Source organism: Budorcas taxicolor, chromosome 11 (genome assembly GCF_023091745.1).
Source record: "Budorcas taxicolor isolate Tak-1 chromosome 11, Takin1.1, whole genome shotgun sequence".
In the NCBI taxonomy this organism is placed as follows: domain Eukaryota; kingdom Metazoa; phylum Chordata; class Mammalia; order Artiodactyla; family Bovidae; genus Budorcas; species Budorcas taxicolor.
Window position 1 is genome coordinate 52,368,097 of NC_068920.1, and position 24,190 is coordinate 52,392,286.

General features: G+C 42.4%; 1 protein-coding gene across 1 annotated transcript; it reads right to left on the bottom strand.

Annotated features, from left to right (window-relative positions):
• Positions 1-16,129: 16,129 nt before the first annotated feature.
• Positions 16,130-21,973, bottom strand: LOC128056359 (HLA class II histocompatibility antigen, DQ alpha 2 chain-like). The gene is given in 6 exon segments (XM_052649121.1): positions 16,130-16,243; positions 16,961-17,094; positions 17,097-17,135; positions 17,822-18,103; positions 19,563-19,811; positions 21,898-21,973. Coding segments are annotated over 6 exon segments (894 nt in total).
• Positions 21,974-24,190: the final 2,217 nt, after the last annotated feature.

The following is a 24,190-nucleotide window of genomic DNA, read 5'->3' on the forward strand; positions in this document are numbered from 1 at the left end:
TAATGTGATAAATCAAACTGAGAGCACAAATATCTTCTGTCAAGTGCCCTGTCTCCTTGGGGCAAAAGATCAATAAAATTATTGCTCATTGAATCCAAACTGCCGGAATGTATAATTAACAGTGGAAGGTTTTATTAGCAAGTATTTTTTCCCAGTGCATATGATGAAAACTCTCCTAAAATCAGCCCAAAGGGAAACATTCACTGGGGGTCTCATGTAATTGGAAAGTTTGTGCTCGGATTTGACTTCAGAAAAATGCCTAGATCCCAGGATGTCAGTGAGACCTTCCCCCCTCTCTCTTAGCCCGTCTCTGGGCCCTCTCCCCACCTTCTGCCTCAGTCTCTCCTCTCAGCGTGCCTCTCTGTATCTCTCTCCATCTCTATCTCTGTTTTCCTCTTTTTGTCTTTCTCTCCATTTCTCTTTTGCCGTCTGTCTGAAGGACCCTTTCTCTCCCTGTTAATCTATTTGTCGGTTTTCCTGTCTTTCTGTCTCTGTGAGTGCTTTTCTTCTTATATCCGTGTTTCAGCTTCTGACTGTCTCTCTTTCTCTGTATTTTGCTACCTCTTCTCTCTCTGTGCCTCGCACGTGCATTTCCGCCTCTGAGAATGTCTCCTGCCCACCTCTCCACGCCTCACTCTGCTGGCTCACGTGCCTGACTGTCGCTTCTCTTTCTGTCATTCTCTCTGCCTGTTATCTTTTTCTGTACATTCTCTCTTGATATTGTTTGTCCCTCTGCTTCTCTCTGTCTCCACCTCTCTTTTGGGATACGGGTTTCTTGCTTTCTCTGGCTCATGCTCTGTGCGTGTCTCTTGAGTTCTGCGCTTCCCTGTTTGTGTCTCCTATTTTCTCCTATGGGAATCAAGCATTTTCCACATGGCTGGTAATACGGCCATCTCAGATTTTCAGCCCATCACCCAAACGACAAAATACCATTATGTTGAGTTTAATTTAAAAATCTAGATGAAGTCTGATTGAGTGACACTCCAAGCTTTCACTTGGACAGTCACAGGACGGTCACTTTATCCATAGGTATGAGGGACTCTGATTGACCAGGCTTGAACTCAATTCTCTGTCGTAGATGGAGACATTTTTCCTTTCCCAAAACAAGGATGGAAAAGAGTAAGGCTGGATGGATAAGCAACATTGTCACCACCATCATCCATTATGCAAAACTTTGATACCTGAAGTTTCTCTGTCTCTGCTTTTCTGTTGGAAAAAAAATTCAGATGTTTCCTCTATGTAGAATTTATGTAGCCCGTATACAACCAATGCTTCACTTTCCTATTCTAAAGGGAGAAATACCAGATCACATTGACTTCCAAATCTAGGATCTCTGATGATGTAAATTTCTTTTTCTACCATGGATATGGCTCTTAGTGGTCCAAAAGTTGTGGTGAAATGATAAGTTCACCCCCCACTAATACAGGAGGAAATGATGGCATAACCACAACAAGACTATAATCATCAAATGAGTGAAAGGTTCAGAGTGTGTCCAACTCACTGAGCTGGCAGAGGAGTGTAATACGTCACAGAATCTGGCTGAACCTTGGCTCTGCTCCCGAGGAGGGTCTACACTGCCCCGGTCCTACCTGGCCCCTCTGTGAGATGGCCCAGGACAGGGCTCTTCTGTGTCACACAATTTAGAAGTCCTCTTCATTTTGGTGGGTTTAAAGGGGCACGTGGCTTTGTGTGGGCACTCTGGATGCTGAGGAATATCTTAGACATGTAAACTTCTTCTTCTTTTTTTTTTTTTTTTAATTTACCCAAGGTATTTTTTTTTTAATGATTTGGAAATAAATTAAGGATACTATCTCAGTCTACCATTCTGAAGAATTATTCATCTACACTACATAGTAAGCTTTCATTGACGTTCTTCTGCTATGAAACGAACAATCTTTAGATAGATTTGACATAACACCTAGAAATTTTTAACTTTTAAGCTTATGTGTGTGTTTTTAATTGTGCATTAGAAAAGACGCAGAATTTCATAGAAGATAACTTCATATTCGAATCTATGCAGTTATTCCACTCAATGCTGAATGTAAAATCCCTAATTCTTTTTTTTCCTGGAAATTCATTTTTTCTCTCACTTCTTTCTTGTTTTTGCATAACCTTTCTTTATTTTTTTAATATAAATTTATTTATTTTAATTGGAGGCTAATTACTTTACAATATTGTATTGGTTTTGCCATACATTGACATGAATCCACCATGGGGGTACATGTGTTCCCCATTCTGAGCCCCTCCTCCCACCTCTCTCCCCATCCCATCCCTCTGGGTCATGCCAGTGCTCCAGCCCTGAGCACCCTGTCTCATGCATTGAACCTGGACTGGCGATTCGTTTCACATGTGATAATATACATGTTTCAATGCCATTCTTCCATATCATCCCACCCTCGCCCTCTCCCACAGAGTCCAAAAGACTGTGCTACACATCTGTGTCTCTTTTGCTGTCTCGCATACAGGTTTATCTTTACCATCTTTCTAAATTCCATATATATGCGTTAATATACTGTATTGGTGTTTTTCTTTCTGGCTTACTTCACTCTGTAAAATAGGCTCCAGTTTCATCCACCTCATGAGAACTGATTCAAATGTATTCTTTTTAATGGCTGAGTAATACTTTATTGTATATATGAACCACAACTTTCTTATCCATTCATCTGCTGATGGACATCTAGGTTGCTTCCATGTCCTGGCTATTATAAACAGTGCTGCGATGAACACTGGGGTACACGTGTCTCTTTCAATTCTGGTTTCCTTGGTGTGTATGCCCAGCAGTGGGATTGCTGGGTCATAAGGCAATTCTATTTCCAGTTTTTTAAGGAATCTCTACCCTGTTCTCCATAGTGGCTGTACTAGTTTGCATTCCCACCAACAGTGTAAGAGGGTTCCTTTTTCTCCACACCCTCTCCAGCATTTATTGCTTGTAGACTTTTGGATCGCAGCCATTCTGACTGGTGTGAAATGGTACCTCATTGTGGTTTTGATTTGCATTTCTCTCATAATGAGTGATGTTGAGTATCTTTTCTTATGTTTGTTAGCCATCTGTATGTCTTCTTTGGAGAATTGTCTGTTTAGTTCTTTGGGCTATTCTTTGATTGGGTTGTTTATTTTTCTGGAATTGAGCTGCAGGAGTTGCTTGTATATTTTTGAGATTAGTTCTTTGTCCGTTGCTTCATTTGCTATTATTTTCTCCCATTCTGAAGGCTGTCTTTTCACCTTGCTTATAGTTTCCTTAGTTGTGCAGAAGCTTTTAATTTTAATTAGGTCCCATTTGTTTATTTTTGCTTTTATTTCCAGTATTCTGGGATGTGAGTCATAGAGGATCCTGCTGTGATTTATGTCGGAGTGTTTTGCCGATGTTTTCCTCTAGGAGTTTTATAGTTTCTGGTCTTATGTTTAGATCTTTAATCCATTTTGAGTTTATTTTTGTGTATGGTGTTAGAAAGTGTTCTAGTTTCATTCTTTTACAAGTGGTTGACCAGTTTTCCCAGCACGCTTGTTAAAGAGATTGTCTTTTCTCCACTGTATATTCTTGCCTCCTTTGTCAAAGATAAGGTGTCCATAGGTGTGTGGATTTATCTCTGGGCTTTCTATTTTGTTCCACTGATCATATGTCTGTCTTTGTGCCAGTACCATACTGTCTTGATGACTGTGGCTTTGTAGTTTTTCTGAGAATTTTTGCAATAATTTATCATTTTGTGTGGTGTATTATGAAACCCTAATGGGGGAATCTGTTAGGCAGTAACTATTGATAAAACTAAATTCTTGATGAATCGAGATCCTGAAATGCAGGCTCAATTACTGTAGCTTCTCTTTCTTTTTGCTACGACTTCAAGTATTTCAACTGCAGCCTCAGGTCCTCAGCTTATCTATTCTTTCCTCCTGTGAATGAGCAGGAAAGGATGACAAAGAGACAGATTCCTTTGATCCATCTTCCCAGGTTACATTCTAGTGAAAATCTTCAAATGAGAGGCATTTAGACCTTTATTAGGGAAGAACTGCATCACATTTTAAGGTTCCTAAGTGGTCATTCTACCCCCTCACACAGATTTTCCCTGGCTCCTCCTAGGTAGCAGGCACATCTCACCCTGAGTGTTCCCTTTTTGGCTAACTTTACTTCTAACAATGTCTTTACAGAGCAGATACTTTAATTTTTAAACTATTTGACTTAGTTATGTTGGATTTTTGGCCATGAGCAGAAAGTAGGCCTCTTAAAGATGATTTATATTTATGCTTTTGATGGACCAGATTGAAAAGATTTGATTCTTTCCTGTTTAAGACACTGTCATTTCTTTTTTGAATTATTGAAACAGCCTCCCACTCATTTCTCTACTCCTTTCTCAATTCCTATAATTTACTTTCCGCAGAGCAATAAGAAATATTCTGAAAACCTAAATCACATCACATCTATAGAAGGCCTAAATATCTCAAGTGTTTCCCTACAGTACTTTAAATTAAATCTAGATTCCTCAGTTGGCTAACAAAATCCTCTGTGACTTGGTCTTTGTCCATATTTCTGAGTTCATCATATGCCTTTCTACTGTTCCACTTCATCTGTTTGGGTTATACTGGATGCTCTAAGAAATCAGTCTTAAAAATTCAGATCAGCAAGGCCGGTGAAGAAAATGTAATTCCCAACTTTTAGGTTGTGCACACTTGCCCGTCAACACCAGTATAGTCCCTGATATAGAACAGGCACACGGTACATATTTGTGGTTGGCTTCATGGAGATCTCTGTTTCAGAGCTTCCTCTTTCTCTGGAATCTTTTCTATTTGGGTGTATATTTGTACTCTTGTGCCAATACCACACTTCTAATGACTACAATTTTATCATGTGCTTTGGTATCTGGAGTGTCTTCCCTCTTCCACTCTAGATTTTCTTTCCAGAACTGTCTTGGCTACTTTTGCACACCGACACACACAGAGGCCTTCCTACAGCAGGATTACATCATTATCATCCCATGTCACTTTGGTGTTTCCCATATGTCTCTCTGATGCATAGGAAATGGACCTATTTGAGTGGGATTTATAAGTTGTCTCCATACTGTGTTCTCTACAGGAACAGAATTGCTTCATCATACGAGATCTTAAAGTCAACAATCTTCCTAAATTCTTATAAACCTCAAAAGTGATTTTTTTTTTGATTCCCTAGCAGCATGCAGAACTTCCCCATCCAGAGGCTGAACCCACACCCCTTACCGTGAAAGCCCCTAGACCACTGGTCCACTGGACTGCTGTGGGGGGCTCCTCTTGTAAGTGATCTTGAAAAATTTTTTGATTGGCCCCAAACATAGTTTTTGTACACAGGTATAATGTATTAAAAATCATAGGTTTGTCTCTTCCTTTCTGACCTTTATAGCTTCTTTCTTTCTCTACTTCTTTGAAAGAGATATCTAGTAAACTAGTGAATAGATGTCATTACAAGCTGCTATACTTGTTTTGTTCCTGAATGCATATCATCCATCTGTTTTGAAGTTCTCATTCAAAGTATCTATTTTGGGGCTGTTAGTGCCAGGGACAAGAGAAAATGGTGTTTATCTAATTTCTGTTAATCACAGAAAACATGTTAAAAAGTGATGGCTTCTCCAAGAGAACCTCTTCAGTACTCAAAAGTTGACATTTTTATATGATTCAGAGTACATCTAACTCTTCAGTGTTCTGGTTCTCTATAAATGAATAAGAGGTCAATATGTCATCCATTGGGACTTGGTACCCTGAAAGAAAATGCCCATGAAGATGATGAATTGGTAGAAAGACTTAGAAGCAGGGTCTTGGCCCTTGGGTGGAGATGCCAAGGTCTACTTCTGATGAAGGTAATAAATTGGCACTGACATAGACAGCGATTGTGAATACACATTCCTAAACATAAGGCTCCACTATAGTAGGCGTTCAGCACTATTATTTATTTATGGCAGAAGCAGGCATTGATTTGGCCTAAGGAGTTTCCCTCCCCACACCTCCGGCTGTTCAAGTGATAAACATAGCCTGTTTCTACAAGAGCCCAGAGGAATAAAATTTACTTTAAATGCTTTTAAGCAGAAAGGAGTTTATTAGAAGGCTTACTATGGCTTAGAGAATCAGCAAGACACGAGGTGGAAACAAATCAGGCAACCTGGGAAGCTAGCTTGAGTCAGAAGCATCACATTACAGAAGGTCCTGACTACAGGAAGCTACTGTGACACCTGTCTCTTTACACCATGAAGTGACAGTATCTCCTAACTCTGTGACGAGAAAACAAAGCGCACCCACTGGTGTCTTTTCAGGAAAGAAAACCGTCAGCATGTCCAAGCTTCTCTAGAATGCCTCTGATCAGCCAAAGCCAGATGACACCTAAGATCATCCAGGAATGTGGACGTGGGTATGATTATAACAAGTGAGGTAAGTCATACAGAGAAAGACAAATATCATATGATATCACTTGTGTCATATGATGCAAACAAGAGACATCACTTTGCTGACAAAGGTCCATATGGTCAAAGCTGTGGTTTTTCCAGTGGTCATGTATGGATGTGAGAGTTGGACTATAGAGAAAGCTGAGGGCCGAAGAACTGATGCTTTCAAACTGTGGTGCTGGAGAAGACTCATGACAGTCCCTTGGACTGCAAGGAGATCCAACCAGTCCATCCTAAAGGAAATCAAGCCTGAATATTCATTGGAAGGACTGATGCTGGAGCTGAAGCTCCAATACTTTGGCCACCTGATGCGAAGAGCCAACTCATTGGAAAACACACTGATGCTGGGAAAGACTGAGGGCAGGAGGAGAAGGGGATGACAGAGGATGAGATGGTTGGACGACATCACCAACTCAATGGACATGAGTCTGAAAAATCTCTGGGAGATAGTGAAGGACAGTGAAGCCTGGTGTGCTGCAGTCCATGGGGTTGCAAAGAGTCAGACACGGCTTAGTGACTGAGCAACAAATCACTTGTACGTGGAATCTAAGAGAGTGGTACGGATGAGCTTCTTCATAAAACAGAAGCAGACTCACAGATGCAGAAAACCAGTTTATGGTTACCAGGGGGAGAAGTGAGGGCTAAACTGAGAGATGGAGGCTGACACATACGCACTGCTGTATATAAAATAGACAGCTAAGAAGGACCTACTGCAGAGCTCAGGGACTCTGCTCTGGACTCCGTAATGGCCTATGTGGGAAAAGAATCTAAGAAAGAACGGATGTGTGCATATGTATAACTGGATCACCTTGCTGTACAGCAGAAACTAACCTGACACTGTAAATCAACTGTACCCCCAAAATTAAAAAAATCATGAGATGATTATAGATGGAATCTCAGAAAAAACGATACAAACGAACTTATTTACGAAACAGAAACAGACTCACATAAAAAACAAACTTATGGTTATCAAAGGAGAAAGGCGGGTGGGAGTGATAAATTAGGAGTTTGAAATTAACATATACACACTATTATACATGAAATAGATAACTAACAAGGACCTATTACGTAGCACAGGGAATTCTACACAATATTTTGTAATAACATGAATGGAAAAGAATTTGAAAAAGCATCGATATGTGTATATTTATAACTGAATCAATTTGCTATACACCTGAAACTAATAGAACATTGTAAATCAACTATAGTCTAATACAAAATAAATATTTTTAAAAAAGAATGAAGAAAAAAAGATTATCCGTGAATGTGCTTTCTGTCTATAGCACAGCACAGAAGCAGTAGAAGAAGTCAAGAGGAACATTGTTTGAAAACCCACTACACAGGGGACAGCGAATCCTTAAAAATACTTTATTTCTCTTAGTAATATCAGTTATTTCCAGCTAGAACCCTCTACAATAAAAAATAAGGGGGGATGATATTGTTACACAATAGGTGATGTGCGGATCCACTGCTTCTGGGTTCAGTAGACATTTTCTGCTTAGAACAACAACAATGTCTAGTCAACCTTGTCTCAAACTCACAACCAGTTCATTTAGGTGTGATTCTCAGTGAGAAATCACTGATTTGCCTGTCTCTTTATGCACTATTTTAAGCTATTTTTATGGCTTCCTTCTTTTAGTGACTGACAGCTGGCCTGAGAATGGTCTTATCTTGCAAACACAGGCTTTGGTTTCACTAAGGAGAAGCCAGCATCACCGCACTTTCTCTTTCAGTCTGCTGTGGGCTGGGAGTTTCCAGAAAAGCACAGACTAATCTGGGTAACTCTTCCACAGAGTGTCTGTCCTTCCCTCTGCTTTCACTCACTTTCTGTCTTCTCACTCCAGAAAATCACATTCTTTGTCTCTTTACGGCTGTAAAACATTTTACTTGAAGTGGTAAAATAGAACTCTATATAGAAAAGCAAGTTAAATCCACTGATATCACTACACCTACACAAATGGCTAAATTAAAAAACAAACAAACGGAGACTATCTAATGTCAAGATGCCTTGTAACCTAAATGCTCACCTTTTGCGTTTGGTTGTGAAAATAGTACAACCAGTGCTTTAAAAGGCTGGCCATTTCTTGGAAAGATAGACTTATCCTATGACACAACAATGTTGCTTGTAAATCCTTACCTAAAGAAATGTAAACATATGTCCATAAACTGGCTTATTAAAAATGTTCAGAGCTACTGTTTATTATTTATATTAGTCCCAAACAGAAAATAACTAAAAAGTCTCAGCAAAATCGGAAATCAACACATTTCCTTTCTTCAGAGAATAACAAGGAGAGAATTATTCATACAGGCAACATGGATGAAACTCATAGGCAACAACAAGCCTCATGTTGGATGAAAGAAGCCAGACAAAAGAGAGCACAGACTGTACAATGTCTTGTTTGTGAGGTTTTGGAAGTCTACCTCGACCCCAGGGAGCTGTGGCAGTAGTAACTCTAGCACAGTGCTCCTTCAGATGAGACACATGGGGATGACTAGGGATTTATCACACGTGCATCTCCAGAAAAGGGCTTCCCAGGAGGCTCAGCAACAAAGAATCTGCTGGACAATGCAGGAGACGCCAGAGACCCAGGTTCAATCGCTGGGTTGGGAAGATCCCCTGGATGAGGAAATGGCAACCCACTCCAGTGATTTTGTCTGAGTAATCCCATGGACAGAAATTAAGATGACCCTAGACAGCGTATTAAAAAGCAGAGAGATCACTTTGCCAACAAACACCCATGTAGTCAGAGTTACAGTTTTTCCAGTAGTCATGTATGGATGTGATAGTTAGACCATAAAGATGGCCGAGCACCTAAGAATTGATGCTTTCAAACTGTGGTGCTGGAGAAGACTCTTGAGAGTCCCTTGGACAGCAAACCAGTCAATCCTGGAAGTCAACCCTAAATATTCATTCAAGGGACTGATGTTGATGCTCCAGTACTTTAGCCACCTGATGCGAACAGCCAACTCCTTGGAAAAGACCCTGATACTTAGAAAGAATGATGGCAGGAGGTGAAGGGAGTGACAGAGGATAAGATGTTTGGATATCATCACTGACTCAATGGACATGAGCTTGAGCAAACACCAGGGGATAATTGAAGGACAGGGGAGCCTGGTGTGCTTCCGTCCACGGGGTTGCAAAGAGTTGGACACCACCGAGCAATGGAACATGCATGCGTGCATCAGCAAAAAATGACAAGATTGTGAACAAATGGCTATGATAAGTCACCACACTGAAAAATTACAAAATACCCAAGCCCTTGTCTTAGACTGCTTTTAGGAGAACTTGATTTAAGACAAATGCTTTGTGCAATTATTGTCAAGAGCCAGGTTAAATGTAAATTTGTTGTTATTTTTTAGTCACTAAGTTGTGTCTGACTTTTTGTGACCCCATGGACTGTAGCCTGCCAGCCTCCTCCATCCATGGGATTTTCCAGGCAAGGATACTGGAGTTGGTATTTGGAGTTGCCATTTCTTTCTTCAGAGGGTCTTTCTGACCCATTGGATCGAACCTGTGTGTCCTGCTTGGCAGGAGGATTCTTTACCACTGAGCCACCTGGGAAACCCAAATGCAAATATATATATATATACGCTTAGTTGCTCAGTTGTGTCTGACTCTTAGTGACCCCATGGACTGTAACCCACCAGGCTCCTCTGTCCATGGGATTCTCCAGGCAAGAATACTGGAGTGGGTTGCCAGGCCCTCTTCCAAGGGATCAATCTTTCCAACCCAGGGATCGAACCTAGGTCTCCTGCATTGCACACAGATTCTTTACCATCTGAGCCACCAGGGAAGCCCAAGAATACTGGAGTGCATAGCCTATCCATTCTCCAGGGGATTTTTCTGACCCATGAATCCACCAAGAGTCTCTTGCATTGCAGATGGATTCTTTACCAGCTGAGCCACCAGGGAAACCCAATATATGCTGTGTTTTTCATGTTTCATCAAGAATGTGGACCTAGAGAATTCCCTGGTGGGCTAGTGCTTAGGACCCAGTACTTTCACAGCTCATAGCCCAGGTTCCACCTCAGTCAGGGGAAATGGGAACTAAGATTCCACAAGCCTTTGGCTATGATAAGTCACCATACTGAAAAATTACAAAATACCAAAGCCCTTGTCTTAGACTGCTTTTAGGAGAACCTGATTTAAGACAAATGCAAAAATAAATAAATAAATAAATAAATAAAATGCAGACCTATAATTGTTTACCTCGAAGCACACTTCATTGCATTCTGATTACAATTTCTCACCTCAAAATCAGTAACAGATTTCCAGTAGGATTTATTTCCCTGTAAATTTAAAGAGACAATATATTAATCTACTAAGTTTTGATTATGAGGTTCTTAAAATCACTGCTATACCTTGCTAATCCAACAGCCGTTAACTCCATGTTTGTTGTTAACAGAGCTCCCAGACTGAGTTTAAGAATATGGGAGTAATTATCAGCTCTTTCTGTGTGCCTCTATCAGTAAATATTTTCCTTCACAATCTTACAACGTATTAAAAAAGTAATTTGTTGAGATCCAGACAATTCTTTTTTCTATTTTTTTTTGACAATGTAAAATTCAAGAGAAAATGATTCTGATGAAGTACCCCTAACTACATGTCAGCATTCACTTTTTTTCAGTGCATATCTACATGAGCGAAATCCAAATCAAAGGTCTTCTGCAGGGCACACAAGCCTCACTCATTATATTGAAACAATTTATATAATTTTTTGATTGGGTCAGGTCTTAGTTCCTCCATGTGGGATCTCTAGTTCCCTGACAAAGGATGGAACCTGGGCCCGCTACGTTGGGAGCACCAAGGCTTAGCCACTGCACCACAAGGGAAGTCCCTCATTCATTATTTTTAATTCTCTGTTTTGCCACTTCTGTTAGGAAACCATTGACCAAAACCACCCGCCTTGGCCAGGCACAATGATAGCCACTTGCATGAGTTGTCTCACAAAAGGATCTCCCGATAAGGAGCAAGGTGTGGCCCCCGAAAACCAACTGCGAGAATTTGTGAAAGGCCCAAAGGGGGTAGGAGACACCCGCCCACAGTATGTACTACCGACTTCCCAGAATCCTTTGCTCTGGAATTCATCTCGGCTGAGTGATGTGTGAGCCACCAGGAAGGACCCTGAGTCAAAACGATTGGCCAGAGACAACCGGGAAACTAACCCGTCGCCATAAAACCCGGGCCTCGAACCAGGGGGCGGAGCAGTCCCCCAGGGCTCCCCGATCCTCCTGCTCCCCGCCGGGCGCGCCTTTATCACGTCTCTAGCTCTGTCAGCACGGGTATCTCCTGGGACGGCTCATTTCCGAGTGTTAGACGAGTGTCCAGTCTCGGGCCCTGGAGGGGGTTGGGTCTCCCTTCCTGCAGCTCTTCCAGTATCTGGCTGTACCAGTGATTCACTCCCCTACCCTCTGCTTTATTTTTATTCTTTGGGTTTTTACCTTTCCCTGAAGTGCTTCCCTCTTCCTTCTTGTCTTGCTTTCTGAGGTACGTGTGAAGCGACCACTTCCAGTTTCAGATCTTTCCTAAGCCTGCATCTGTCGCTTGCCCTAAAACACCTCTGGTGATGTTCCTTTTGAGACTTTGCCACCAGAAGAACTTTCCCAAGAAGGTCTCCCGTCATCCAACAGGTCATCCAACAGAAGATGTTGACTATTTTCCTCTACTGTGTCCAATAATATACGCTTCATGTAATCTTTTTACCTTGAACTGAGCCTGCAGGTCCTTTAACGAGGATAGGATGGCTAAGAGTCATCACGATCCTTCCAATTATTTTCCTTATTGATCCATATCCTTGGGCATTGGATCTTAAATTTCTATTAGTTTAAAAGGTCTTCATGTCTCAAGTGTAAACACATCATTTTCCTTAAAGAGCACATTTCCTGAAGTAAACTGGATTTATATTTCCTGAACTGGATTTATATCTAGGAAAGCTATACACACAATACTTCAGCTCATGACTTGAGACTAATATTTTTATAATAGGAGATATAATAATACTAACATTTCTTTTAGAGTGACATGTAACTTCTGTAGAGAGAGTTTCATAAACCTGTGTGCAGAGTTTCATCAATAACAAACCATGCAGTTTATAAAGCAAAACACAACCAGCTTCCCAGGAGCTTCTTGTGTGCACCTTCTGATTACTATCTTTTCCTTTAAGAGGAAAATATTACTCTGAATTTTGTGAAAACTATCTTCTTATTTTTCTTACGTTTGCATGACTTTGAATTTAATATAAATACAAAATAACTTTATTTATTGGTTCTGTTTGTTTCTTTTGATAAATATTTTGTTTATGAGAATCACCATTTTCTTGTGTGTAGTTATATGCACATCCATTAGGATGGTTATTATCAAAAACTCTGAAAATAACAAGTGTTGGCATGAATGTGGAGAAATAGGAACCCATGTACATTGCTGACAGGAATGTAGAATGGTGCAGCCATTGTGGAAATCAGTATGGTGGGTCCTCAAAAAATTAAACATACGATTACCGTATGGCCTAGCAACTGGAACTCTCTATTATATCTCCAAAGAATGGAAAACAGGGACTAAAAAAGCAATGTCCACAAAAGCATTATTCACAGTAGCCAAAGATGGAAACAGCTCAAACGTTTGTTGATGGATGAGTGGATTAAAAAAATGGAGTATACGGACATACGAAATACTGTGTGTGCTCAGTTGCTCAGTCATGTCCAACTCTTTGCAACCCCATGGACTGAAGCCCTCCAGGCTCCTCTGTCCATGGAATTTTCTAGGCAAGAATCCTGGAGCGGGTTACCGTTTCCTTTTCCAGGGGATCTTCCCAACCCAGGGATCAAACCTGTGTCTCTTGTGTCTCCTGCGTTCGCAAGTGGATTCTTTACCACTGAGCCACCTGGGAAGCCCAGAGGAATATTATTTAACCTTAAAAAGGGAGGAAAAGTGGACAAAGGCTATAACATAGCTGAGCCTTGAAGATATTATGCTAAATTAAAATGCTGCTAAGTCACTTCAGTTGTGTCCAACTGTGTGTGACCCCAGAGATGGCAGCCCATCAGGCTCCCCAGTCCCTGGGATTCTCCAGGCAAGAACACTGGAGTGGGTTGCCATTTCCTTCTCCAATGCATGAAAGTGAAAAGTGAAAGTGAAGTTGCTCAATTGTGTCCGACTGTTCACGACCCCATGGACTGCAACCCACCAGTCTCCCCCGTCCATGGGATTCTCCAGGCAAGAGCACCGGAGTGGGGTGCCATCGCCAGTCACAAAAGGACAAATACTGTATGATTACATTTATGTGAAGTGTCTTGAATAGTCAAATTTATAGAGATAAAAAGTAGAATGGGGATATCCCTGGTGGTCCAGGGACTAAGAATCTGCCTGCCAAACCAAGGAATGGGTTTGATCTCTGGTCAGGGAAGATCCCGCACGTCGCAACTAAGCCAATGAGCCACAACCACTGAGCCTGGTCACCTAGAGCCTGGGCTCAGCAACAGGATAAGCCACCGCAATGAGGAGCCCGTGCAAAACTAGAGAGTAGACCCCACTCTCTGCAGCTAGGGAAAGCCCTTGCACAGCAATGGAGACCCAGCACAGCCACACACACACACAAATTAATAAAAAAAAGTAGAATGGTGGTTATCAGGGGCTGAAGGGAGGGTAGAAATAGAGGCCTCATTTAGTAGTTACAGAGTTTCAGTTTAGGAAGATGAAAAAGTAATGGTTGACAGTAATGGTTGCATAACACAGTGTAAATGTATTTAAGGCTCCTGAACCACACCCTCAAAATGGTTAAAATGGTGAATTTTAGTTATGGCTCTTCTACCCCAATCGGACATGACTGAGCGACTGAACTGAACTGAACTGAACCATATGAAATAGAAAAGGAAAGAAAGAGAAAGGGCAAGAAACAAGGAAGTTAAGAATACCTCATGCCTGGAATTGGTGTAAAGATGTATATAAAATTAAGTAGTTTAAGCACAAAGAATGCTCAGCAAGGACTAAATGTGACCCCTGGAGTTTGGACATTGAGATTGGAGTTTTGATTCCAGATAACATGAATTACAGTCAGAGGTAACATGATGGGTGCTTTCCGTGTGACACTCATTAGGCTAAGTGTTTTATATGTATTATCTTGTGGATCCTCTCAAGAGCCCATTTTGTGGTTACTAAAGGATTATATTGTATAAAAATGTGAAATAGGGTGGTCTTAATACATTACTGAAATCTCAGTCTATTTACAAAGTCTCATACAATAGAACAACACCGATTAAAGATAGGATGCTAATAAACCTAATTTGGGGACTTCCCTGGGCATTCAATGATTAAAACTCTAACTTCAGCTGTAAGGGTCACGGGTTCAATCCTTGGTCAGAGACCTTAGATCTCCCATGCCGTGCAGCACAACTGAAAATAAAATAAAATAAAAATAAAAAAACACATAATTTGTGAACTTGTGTTTACATTGTACTTATAGTATTGCTAAATGGGGGTACCTACAGGGCAGTGAGGTTGCCCCTGCTCCGGGCCTGTCAGCCAGTCTCTCCTTTCTCCTTGATATTAACCCAGATAAGAGAAAGTGCAGGGCGTTTTCTGAGACACAGACAGCATTATCTTTTTCTATCGTTCTCACTTCTATGCTCTGTCTCATCCCACCTGGAGACTTTCTATCTCATCAGGATGAAAATGGGGAGGAGAGCTTTACATCATTCTGCCTCCTTCACGGATCCATGTTTCGGACTTTGCACTCTCAAAATCCAGTTTTGATGTTTAAAAGATTTTATTTCAGTGTCTGGTCTGGCACCGCCACCCCCCTCCCCCCCACTTTTTTGCATGTTAGATATAAACATTGCACTGAGGGGAGAAATTTTGCTTTATATTCATTGATACTTTAATGTAAGAAGAGAGAGAGAGCAAAGAGGAAGTTTAGGGAGGAAAAAAGGTCCCCATTTAAGAATACCATTTTCACACTTTGGCTGCGTGGTATTAATGTGATCTGAGAAACAGGTTCCATGGAGCTGAGATTTCCATGAGCCTTCCAACACAGGGGCTTCCATGCTTATACAGGAGTTAGCCCTAGGAACAGAGAAAATGGACACCCTGAACAAAAATACCCTAGAAAGAGATTTGTCTTTTTAAAAAATTTCTATGTTGTGTTAATTACTGCTGTACAGCAAAATGACTCAGTTATACATACATCCATCTGTATATATTCTTGTGGTCATTTTCCATTATGGTTTATCACAGGATACTGAAGATACAGTAGGACCCTGTTGTTTATCCATTCTACATGTACCAGTTTGCATCTGCTGATCCCAAACTCCCAGTCCAACTTTCTCCATCCCCCTCCTCCCTTGGCAGCCGCCAGTCCATCCACTATGCTCCTGATCCCGCTTCTGTTTCATAGGAAGGTTCATTTGCGTCATATTCTAGATTCCACACAGAAGTCATACCCTATGGTATTTGTCTTTCTCTTTCTGATTTACTTCACTTAGCAAGACAATCTCTTGACGCAAGATCTATTTATTTGTTTGGAACAGATGTTGGATTAGAGTGACCAAGAACTTGGTGGCTGGGTGGAACAATCCAGGTCTCTGTGACAGGTAGGCAATGAATCAAAGACTAAGTTGGGAGAATTCATGAGGGTCAGTGATCTTCGAAGGAAAATTCCTCCATAAAGTCCACCCCAGCAGGGAGGGCAGGAGGGCGTGGAAGGAGCTCTGTGATGAAGTGGACCAAGGAGCACGTCTCAGTCAAGGTCAAGATGGGGAACTGGAGTCTGAACCATGCCTTTCTTTTCTTGTAAAGACTGATCACATGAAACACCAAGCAGCATGAGGCTGATGGTCCTGTGCTTCTGATGCTGCAGCGAAAACAGAAATGAAGACTTTCCTTTCCTGAGAACAAGTGAAAGGAACAGTGAACAGAGGAGAGAAGACCTGAAGGAGTTAATCACTCCTAGCTTTCCTTTCATCCTTACTCAACTGTAGCCTGTATCTCACAGAATGAACCTGACACCATGTAAATTATATCCGGTACCTACTGCCCCTTAACCTTACGCAAATTACATCCTGCACCTGGTGCTTACCTTCCCAGCGCTCCCTTTGCAGACCACCCCTTGTAGCATTTTGCATTGCAGAAAGAGGGCTGCAATATTATAAATCAGAGACAAACTGACCCAATGATTGGGCTTCCTGAAGCCAGTTCTGTTTTGAAACAGTAAAGAAGAATGCAAGACTCTCACTGTTTTGTTCCTGATCACAGACCTTGGCCTGTGAACCCCAGCTATATGGTCCCCTCCAATTCCCCATCGCGCGGGGCACTAGCCTCCTACGTTCTGCTGTGTTCTTCCTGCAGCCGACCAAAGCCATCTTTCTATTCCTCCAAACTCTGTCTCCGTATTTTTTATTCAGCATCAGTGGGCAGGAAAAACCCAAGATTTTGGTGGTAACTCCGTCCCAGTGTCAACCCATCTCCAATTTGCCCACAGTTGTTCAAACACATGTATGTATCCTGGATGCCAATTTTCCACCCTTGCCTTCCCTGCCTGAAGTGCCATCTTTCTAGACCTGATCCTTACCTTCCCATCTTTCAGGCCATGACTCATGGCCCTTCGACGTCTGGAGGCAGCACCTGAGCACCGGACTCGGAGGATGAGGACAGTGCCCACCACGATGCCCATGAGGCCCATGGGCAGCCCCAGGGCACAGACCAAGTCTCTGTCAGCTCTGATGTAGGGGTTGGAATCTCGGGCTCTGAGAACAAAAAGACTTATAGGGTCAAAGTGATACCGAGCAGGGTCCTGTGATGCTCCTGTGCACAAAAGCCTTTTTGTGTCTCCCCGTTTCTTGTTTGCAGGAAACGGGCTTCGTTCAGCCTCCATGACCTCTCTGAGTTCAAGAGGCAGGCTCAAACAGATGTTATTCAGGGAAGGGAGGGGATGTGGAGACAAGGGAGGAGCAGTTAAGAAACATCAGTGCAGCCTTGGGGCAGGGTCCTGGCTCCCCGTCAAGGGATACACACAACACTCTTTGAGCTGTTTGGCAGTTGTTGAAATCTCCAACCAGTGGCGAAATTAACTATATGCTGCCCACAACACACTGACCCCAGACTGGCTGTCAACAGAAGGTTAATGATGCTGACTCCCTCTTGGCTCACCATCAGCCAATTAGAAGAATGTTCAGGAGCTGATCACACTCTCTTTGACCACACCATTACTATAAAACTCCTCGCTACCCCCTCCAGGCGGGGACACACAGTTTTGAGAGCAGTAGTCCACTGGGGCCCCCTTTGCCTGGCAAAGAAATAAAGCTGTTCTTTCTGCTTCACCCAAAACCCTGTCTCCAAGATTTGATTCAGTCTCAGAGTCCAGAGGCTGGATTCAGAAGGAATGCAGGTAGATTGGATGTGGAGAAGGGCGTGTGTTTTGGAATGCACTTACCCCAGTGCTTGACGAGGGGCTCTTCCAGGCCCCAGTGCTCCACTCTGCGGTCATAGAAGTCTTCACTGGCGGGAAGAAAGGTGAGGTAACTGAACTTCAGGAAGGAGTGGTCACTCTTGGGGTAGAAGGTGGTCTCAGCGATACCTTCTGCAACAAATTGTCCATTGTAAAACCAAGTGATGTTGATCACAGGAGGAAAGATGTTGTCCACTTGACAGATGAGGGTGTTGGGAATCCCCAGGACCACGGAGGATTTGGGAAACACAGCCACTTCAGGGATGTCTACAATGAAGACCAAAGATGGGTTGGAATTTCTGACAACCGTGCCTTATGCTCCTTACTCAGTTTAGGGGAGGCTCCCCCACCCCATGTACAATCTCCCCAGCTGTTAGTGTATTATTTCCCATGTCCTTTCAGACTCACTTTACAGTCAGCCATAACCTCCCTTTATTTTCACCTGTTTCTTAGATTATATATTGATCATTATTATTATTATTTTACTGGTAGGACCGTCCAAAACTTCGACCTTGGCTCTTCTATCTTCGGAATGAGGAAGATTAGTGCTATCTGTGGTGACTTCAGAACTGGGGCTGACATCTTTATCTACAGATGCTGAACTGTCCTCTGAACTGTGCTGTGAATTCTCTTCTGAACTGTCCTCTTCTTCAGGGTCACTGTGAAGCTTAGAACACGTTCTTCTCGCTGGGAATCCACAGGGCAGAGTGGGTCAGTGTGTGAGAGCTAGGAGACAGATGGGCCACGGGCTGAGCAGCTGCAACTGTTCTCCTGCTGACGCTTTAGGACACGATACCAGCAGGAGCACGGGGCCCTGATGAGGTGAAAGACAAAGCGACCACAGCTTCCTCGTCTTGTGGTCAAGGGGATTTCCCAGGCTGAGGCATGTGCAGAAGAGGTCTTCAGTCTAGGAGGACAAAGGAGGAAGGAGACGCCAGCCCAGAAGGTGTCCTGCCAACCCCCTAGAAACCTTTGCGCTGGAATCCACCTTGGCTGAGAGATGCATGCCCATCAGGAAGAATCCTGAGTCAGGTGAAAACTGGGCACAAGCGAGATGACTGGCCCGAGACAGCCCAGAAAACTGCCCCCATATAAGCAAGCTAAATCGTCCCTACTGTGTGCAGCTCAGTCCATTTGGAGTGAGTCACCATTTACGTTTAATAGTAAAAGACTGGTTAATAATAGCAATGCATTGTAAAAACTTCAGAAGGAAAGGAGAATCTTTTATGGACCATTTGTTTTGTGTGTGGCAGTTTTCAGTTATTAGTTTTTAAAATCAGTACTTTCTAATGGAAATAGCTTGATAAAAAATCTGTCCAGGATTTTGAGACCCATTAAAAAACGTTAAAAAAAAAAAAATCCAAACTCTGAGTTCTTTTATGAGCTCTTCCACACGTACTCTGGTTTTAATAAACACTGTCTTGATTTCACAAGCTTGGTCTCTTTGCTGAATTCTTTCTTCAAAGGAGACAAGGGCTGAGGTACTACTTGGCTACTTAGGCCAAGAGCTTGGGAATATCCTCTTTTAGAACTTCAAGGAGAGGTTCTTGGAACTTAGGGGAGGGATATTTCAAGATTAAATCTGTAGCTGAGGACTGGGTATTTGCCAGGAAATGGAATAGAAAGGGGGAGCAATCTAGAGTGTTGGGGGGAAGACTAGCTACCCTGGGGAGGAAAAAGAGACCAGGACCAGGAGGTAGACACCGTGAAGAGAGGCCACACTTACCGTTGGTGGCAGGTGTAAAGTTGGAATTTTTCATCAAGATGTCCAAATTTCTTTTTGACATAACAATGCTTCTCAGGGCACTCTGAATTTCAAACATGGTGATATTGTTAAACTCGGGGAGCCGCCAGACAGTCTCCTTTTTCCTCAGGTCCACGTAGAAGAGCTCGTCTCCATCAAATCCAAACGTGAACTGGCCAGAGGCGCCGTACGTCTGGTAGACATTTGTGCCGTAAGTGCGCACGTGGTCCACTGGTGTGTGGCTATGCCAAAGCAGGAAGGTAAGAACAAGGAGGCAGGATACAAGGGAGGGGAAAGAATTGGATTAAATAAAAACACATGAGAAGTGGTCTGTGTAGGAGTGTGGGTTCATATTTGGCCTGGTCCGATACCACTTCCTATTTCCGTCTTTTCTATTCTAGGGTTAGGGAGGGTTATGTACACGCCAAGAGGTGCTGAGATGCTGTCTTATTCACTCTGTACCCCCAGTAACGTGAAGGGTTCATGGCACGTAGCAAGATTTCAGTTAAATGAGTTAATGATAAATGCTTGTGTGTGTGCTAGTCTCTTCAGTTCAGTTCAGTTCAGTTCAGTCGCTCAGTCGTGTCCGACTCTTTGCGACCCCGTGAATCGCAGCACGCCAGGCCTCCCTGTCCATCGCCAACTCCCGGAGTTCACTCAGACTCACATCCATCGAGTCAGTGATGCCATCCAGCCATCTCATCCTCTGTCGTCCCCTTCTCCTCCTGCTCCCAATCCCTCCCAGCATCAGAGTCTTTTCCAATGAGTCAACTCTTTGCATGAGGTGGCTAGTCATGTCCTATTGTTTGCGAGCCTCTGGACTGTAGCCCAATGGGCTCCTCTGTCCCTGGGATTCTCCTGGCAAGAATACCAGAGTGGGTTGCCATGCTCTTCTCCAGGGGACCTTCCTGACCCAGGGGTCAAACCTGTGTTTCCTGCATTGCAGTTGGATTCTTTACCCCTGAGCTGCTGGGGAAGCCCTAGTTAATGATTACATAATTTTAATTCTTAAGTTTATTTCTAATCACCTAATCTCTTACTTCTCAGAGCACCTATCTCATTCTTAGCACACTATGGAATTTATTTACTTATGAAATGTTTTTTTTTTTTTTAAAGTTATCTGTCTGATTGTAAGAACATGAGTTTCCCGTGGATAGTAATCCTGACCTGTTGTTGTTTGTGCCACATAGCATGAGGGATCTTAGTTCCCTGACCAGGGATTGAATCCTTGTCCTCTGGCAGTAGAAGCATGGAGTCCTGACCCCTGGACCACCAGGGCATTCCCAGAAATCTTGCTTTATGCCCAGAGGAGTGCTTGACACCTCACTAAATATTTGTTGACTTAATGAATCACAATTAGGAAATGTTTTGAAGATTCCATTCCATTCCTCTTCTCTTTTCCTTGACTTCCCACCCCCCCACCCCACCTTTGGGTTTCAATAACTATTGACAATGACACAGTAGGACAAAGTTTAGGACAGGACACTGAAATTTAGTGGAATAAGCCACCTTCAAGAAGGTGTTGTGAATACAGAACGGAGGAGCCAAGAGGGCTGATTAACCAAAATTAATCTGCTTTTATCCTCTTTTTAGAGCTTTGCTGGCTGGAGGCGACAGGACTGGTAGTTTGGGTTGACAAGCTGAGACTAACCTGTTTTCAGTTCCCAGGTTTTCCACCAACATTACCTAAATTTCTGAAACAAACAATCAAATGTGAAGTTATAATAAATCATGCTATACTTTGGCATTATATTGCTTTTTAGTCCATGGGGTCTCAAAGAGTTGGACTCAACTGAGCGACTTTCACACACATACACATACACACAACTCTTTGTTATTTAGAATGCACATCTGAAAATAGAGTTGCCATATGGTCCAGCAATCCCACTCCTGGGCATATATCCGGAAAGAACTATAATGCAAAAAGATAAATGCACCTTTATTTCACAGCAGTGCTATTTATAAGAGCCAAGACATGGAAACAACCTAAATGTCTACTGACAGATGAATGGATAAAGAAGATGTATATATATATGTATATATATAGTTGTTTAGTTGCTAAGTCATGTCATACTTTTTGTGACCTCATGGACTGCAGCCTGCCAGGCTCCTCTGCCCATGGAATTCTTCAGGCAAGAATACTGAAGTGGGTAGCCATTCCCTTCTCCAGGGGATCTTCCCAATCCAGGGATCAAATCTGGGTCTCCTGCATTGCAGGCAGATTCTTTACCACCTGAGCCACCATACTCCAATATAAAATAAAAATTAAAAAAATTCTTCACAATTGTAAACCCACACCCCTCAACTGTATACTCACCCACGATGTCTTCACCTCCACAGGGGCTCATCATGGCGGCCAGAGTGAGAGCCCTCAGAATCAGAGCTTTCTTCATCCTCCTCCTCCTCCAAGGGTATCCTCAGGAGTGGCTGTTCCAAGTGGTGCCTCACCAGGAAGGTGGTCTAAAGAGAACTGCTGGAGAAATCATGTTGGAGCAGCCCACACCTCACCCTGCTCTATCGTGTTTCAGCCCATCAGAGAAATTCCCTGAGCTGACACCTCAGTTGCCAGCTGAAGCATTTTTAGGAAGAGACCTGTAAGAAGCCTGGAAAACTCCCTTGTTTTGAATTATCTAAGGGCATAGATTCAAAAGGGAGCAGAAGGATATCATACACAGGAGGAATCATCAAAGAGTAAAGCTTGTAGCAAGAAAATTTGAACGGTTTTGAGAGATCCTAAAGAAAGAAGCTTGTGGCTTCCCTTGGGGCTCAGCTGGTAAAGAATCTGCCTGCAAGGTGGGAGACTTGGGTTCGATCCGTGGGTTGGGAAGATCCACGGGAGAAGGGAAAGGCTGCCCACTCCAGTCTTCTGGCCTGGAGAATTCCATGGACGTACAGTCCATGGGGTCACAGAGTTGAACACGACTGAGCAACTTTCACACAGAGCATAGATTCAAAAGGGAGCAGAAGGAACTTCCATTGTATAAATGAAAGGAGAAACACTCTGACAGAAAATTCCAGTTTCATGGACCTTACCTCCTATACTTTGGATTAAACTTGTCCTCAAAAAGATCTCCACTAGTAGGAGTCAATAAACGTCTTTCATTTTTTTCTACCCTGATATTTTTCTGCTTGGTGTGCATTTTATGATTTGTTTAAAACTGAAATTTGTGAACAAGGTGCACGTCAAAGAGAATTGTCCCCATTAGTTACAGGCTCTGAGGTCCAACACGGGGTTCCACATCTGTGCAGAGTCAACTCTAGAATTGGTGGTGTGTATATTTGAAGCTACCGGTGGTCTCACACTCCACTGTCTCCTTTAACATGTGCCTTTATGGACTAGGATATATTTCTGGGTCCACTCAGAATCTACTCTGTTTACCAGGAAGCCTCCCACTTTCTGTGTAAGAAAACTGGCTTTTTATCATATCATTCTAACCTACTTTCTATTTTGCAGAAATCTCTTGAGATGCTAGCAGCAGACAGGATACTGTTGTTTTCAGTAATACTAGATTTCACCTGATGTTATTTTCATTTTTAATTTTTTTTCATTCACTTAAGAGGCTGAATTTTTTATACAGAAGATCAGAACACCATCAAACAGTAAGAGACCGTAGAAACAGCCTGGGAAACCCAGGCAAAGTCCTGCTACAAGCTAATAGACAATAGGGGTGCGTGTGTGTGTGTGTGTGTGTGTGTGTGTGTGTGTGTGTGTGTGTGTGTGTATACAGTTGTCAGGGAAGGTTGTAGGAAGATCTGTTACTATGACTTTCTGCTTGCCCCTCTGTCTCATCCATCTATCACACATTTAACCACTTCTTAGATGTTTTTGTGCCTGGGATGGCAGTTTTTCATTTGGACACTGACTAAAATGAATTTTTTCTTCTCAAAGGATACTGTCTAGTTTTTAAAATTTGTTAATTTCAAGTGTACAAAGTAAGGATTCAATATCTGCATATATTGTAAAATGATCACCAAAATGAGCCGTTAAATTCCCTCACCATACATGATCACAACACTGTTTTCCTTGTGATCAGAATTGTTAAGACCTATTCTCTCAGCAATTTTCTGATAAACAATACAGAATTATTAACTATAGTCACCACGCTATACATTACATCTCCATGGCTTTTTAACTTTATAGCTGAAGGTTTGTATCTTTTGACCCTCTGTTCCTATTTGCCCACCACATCTTGTTGTCTTTGGCAACAAGAAATGTGTTCTTTGTATATATGAACTCATTTTTGTTTGTTTTTCTAGATTCCACATATAAGTGAAATCATACAACATTTGTTTTTTTTTTATCTGACCTGTTTTACTTAGCATAATATTTTCAAGGACGATTCTTGTCTCAAATGGCAAGTTTTTTTTTTCTTTTTCTTTGTGGTGACTGAGTAATATTTTCTTGTATGTGTATCTATCTCTGTCTTATCTTTCTATATTCAGTTCATATCAGTCACTCAGTCATGTACAGCTCTTTGCGACCCCAAGGACTGCAGCACGCCAGGCTTCCCTGTCCATCACCAACTCCTGGAGCTTACTCAAACTCATGTCCATCGAGTTGGTGAGGCCATCCAACCATCTCATCCTCTGTCGTCCCCTTCTCCTCCCAC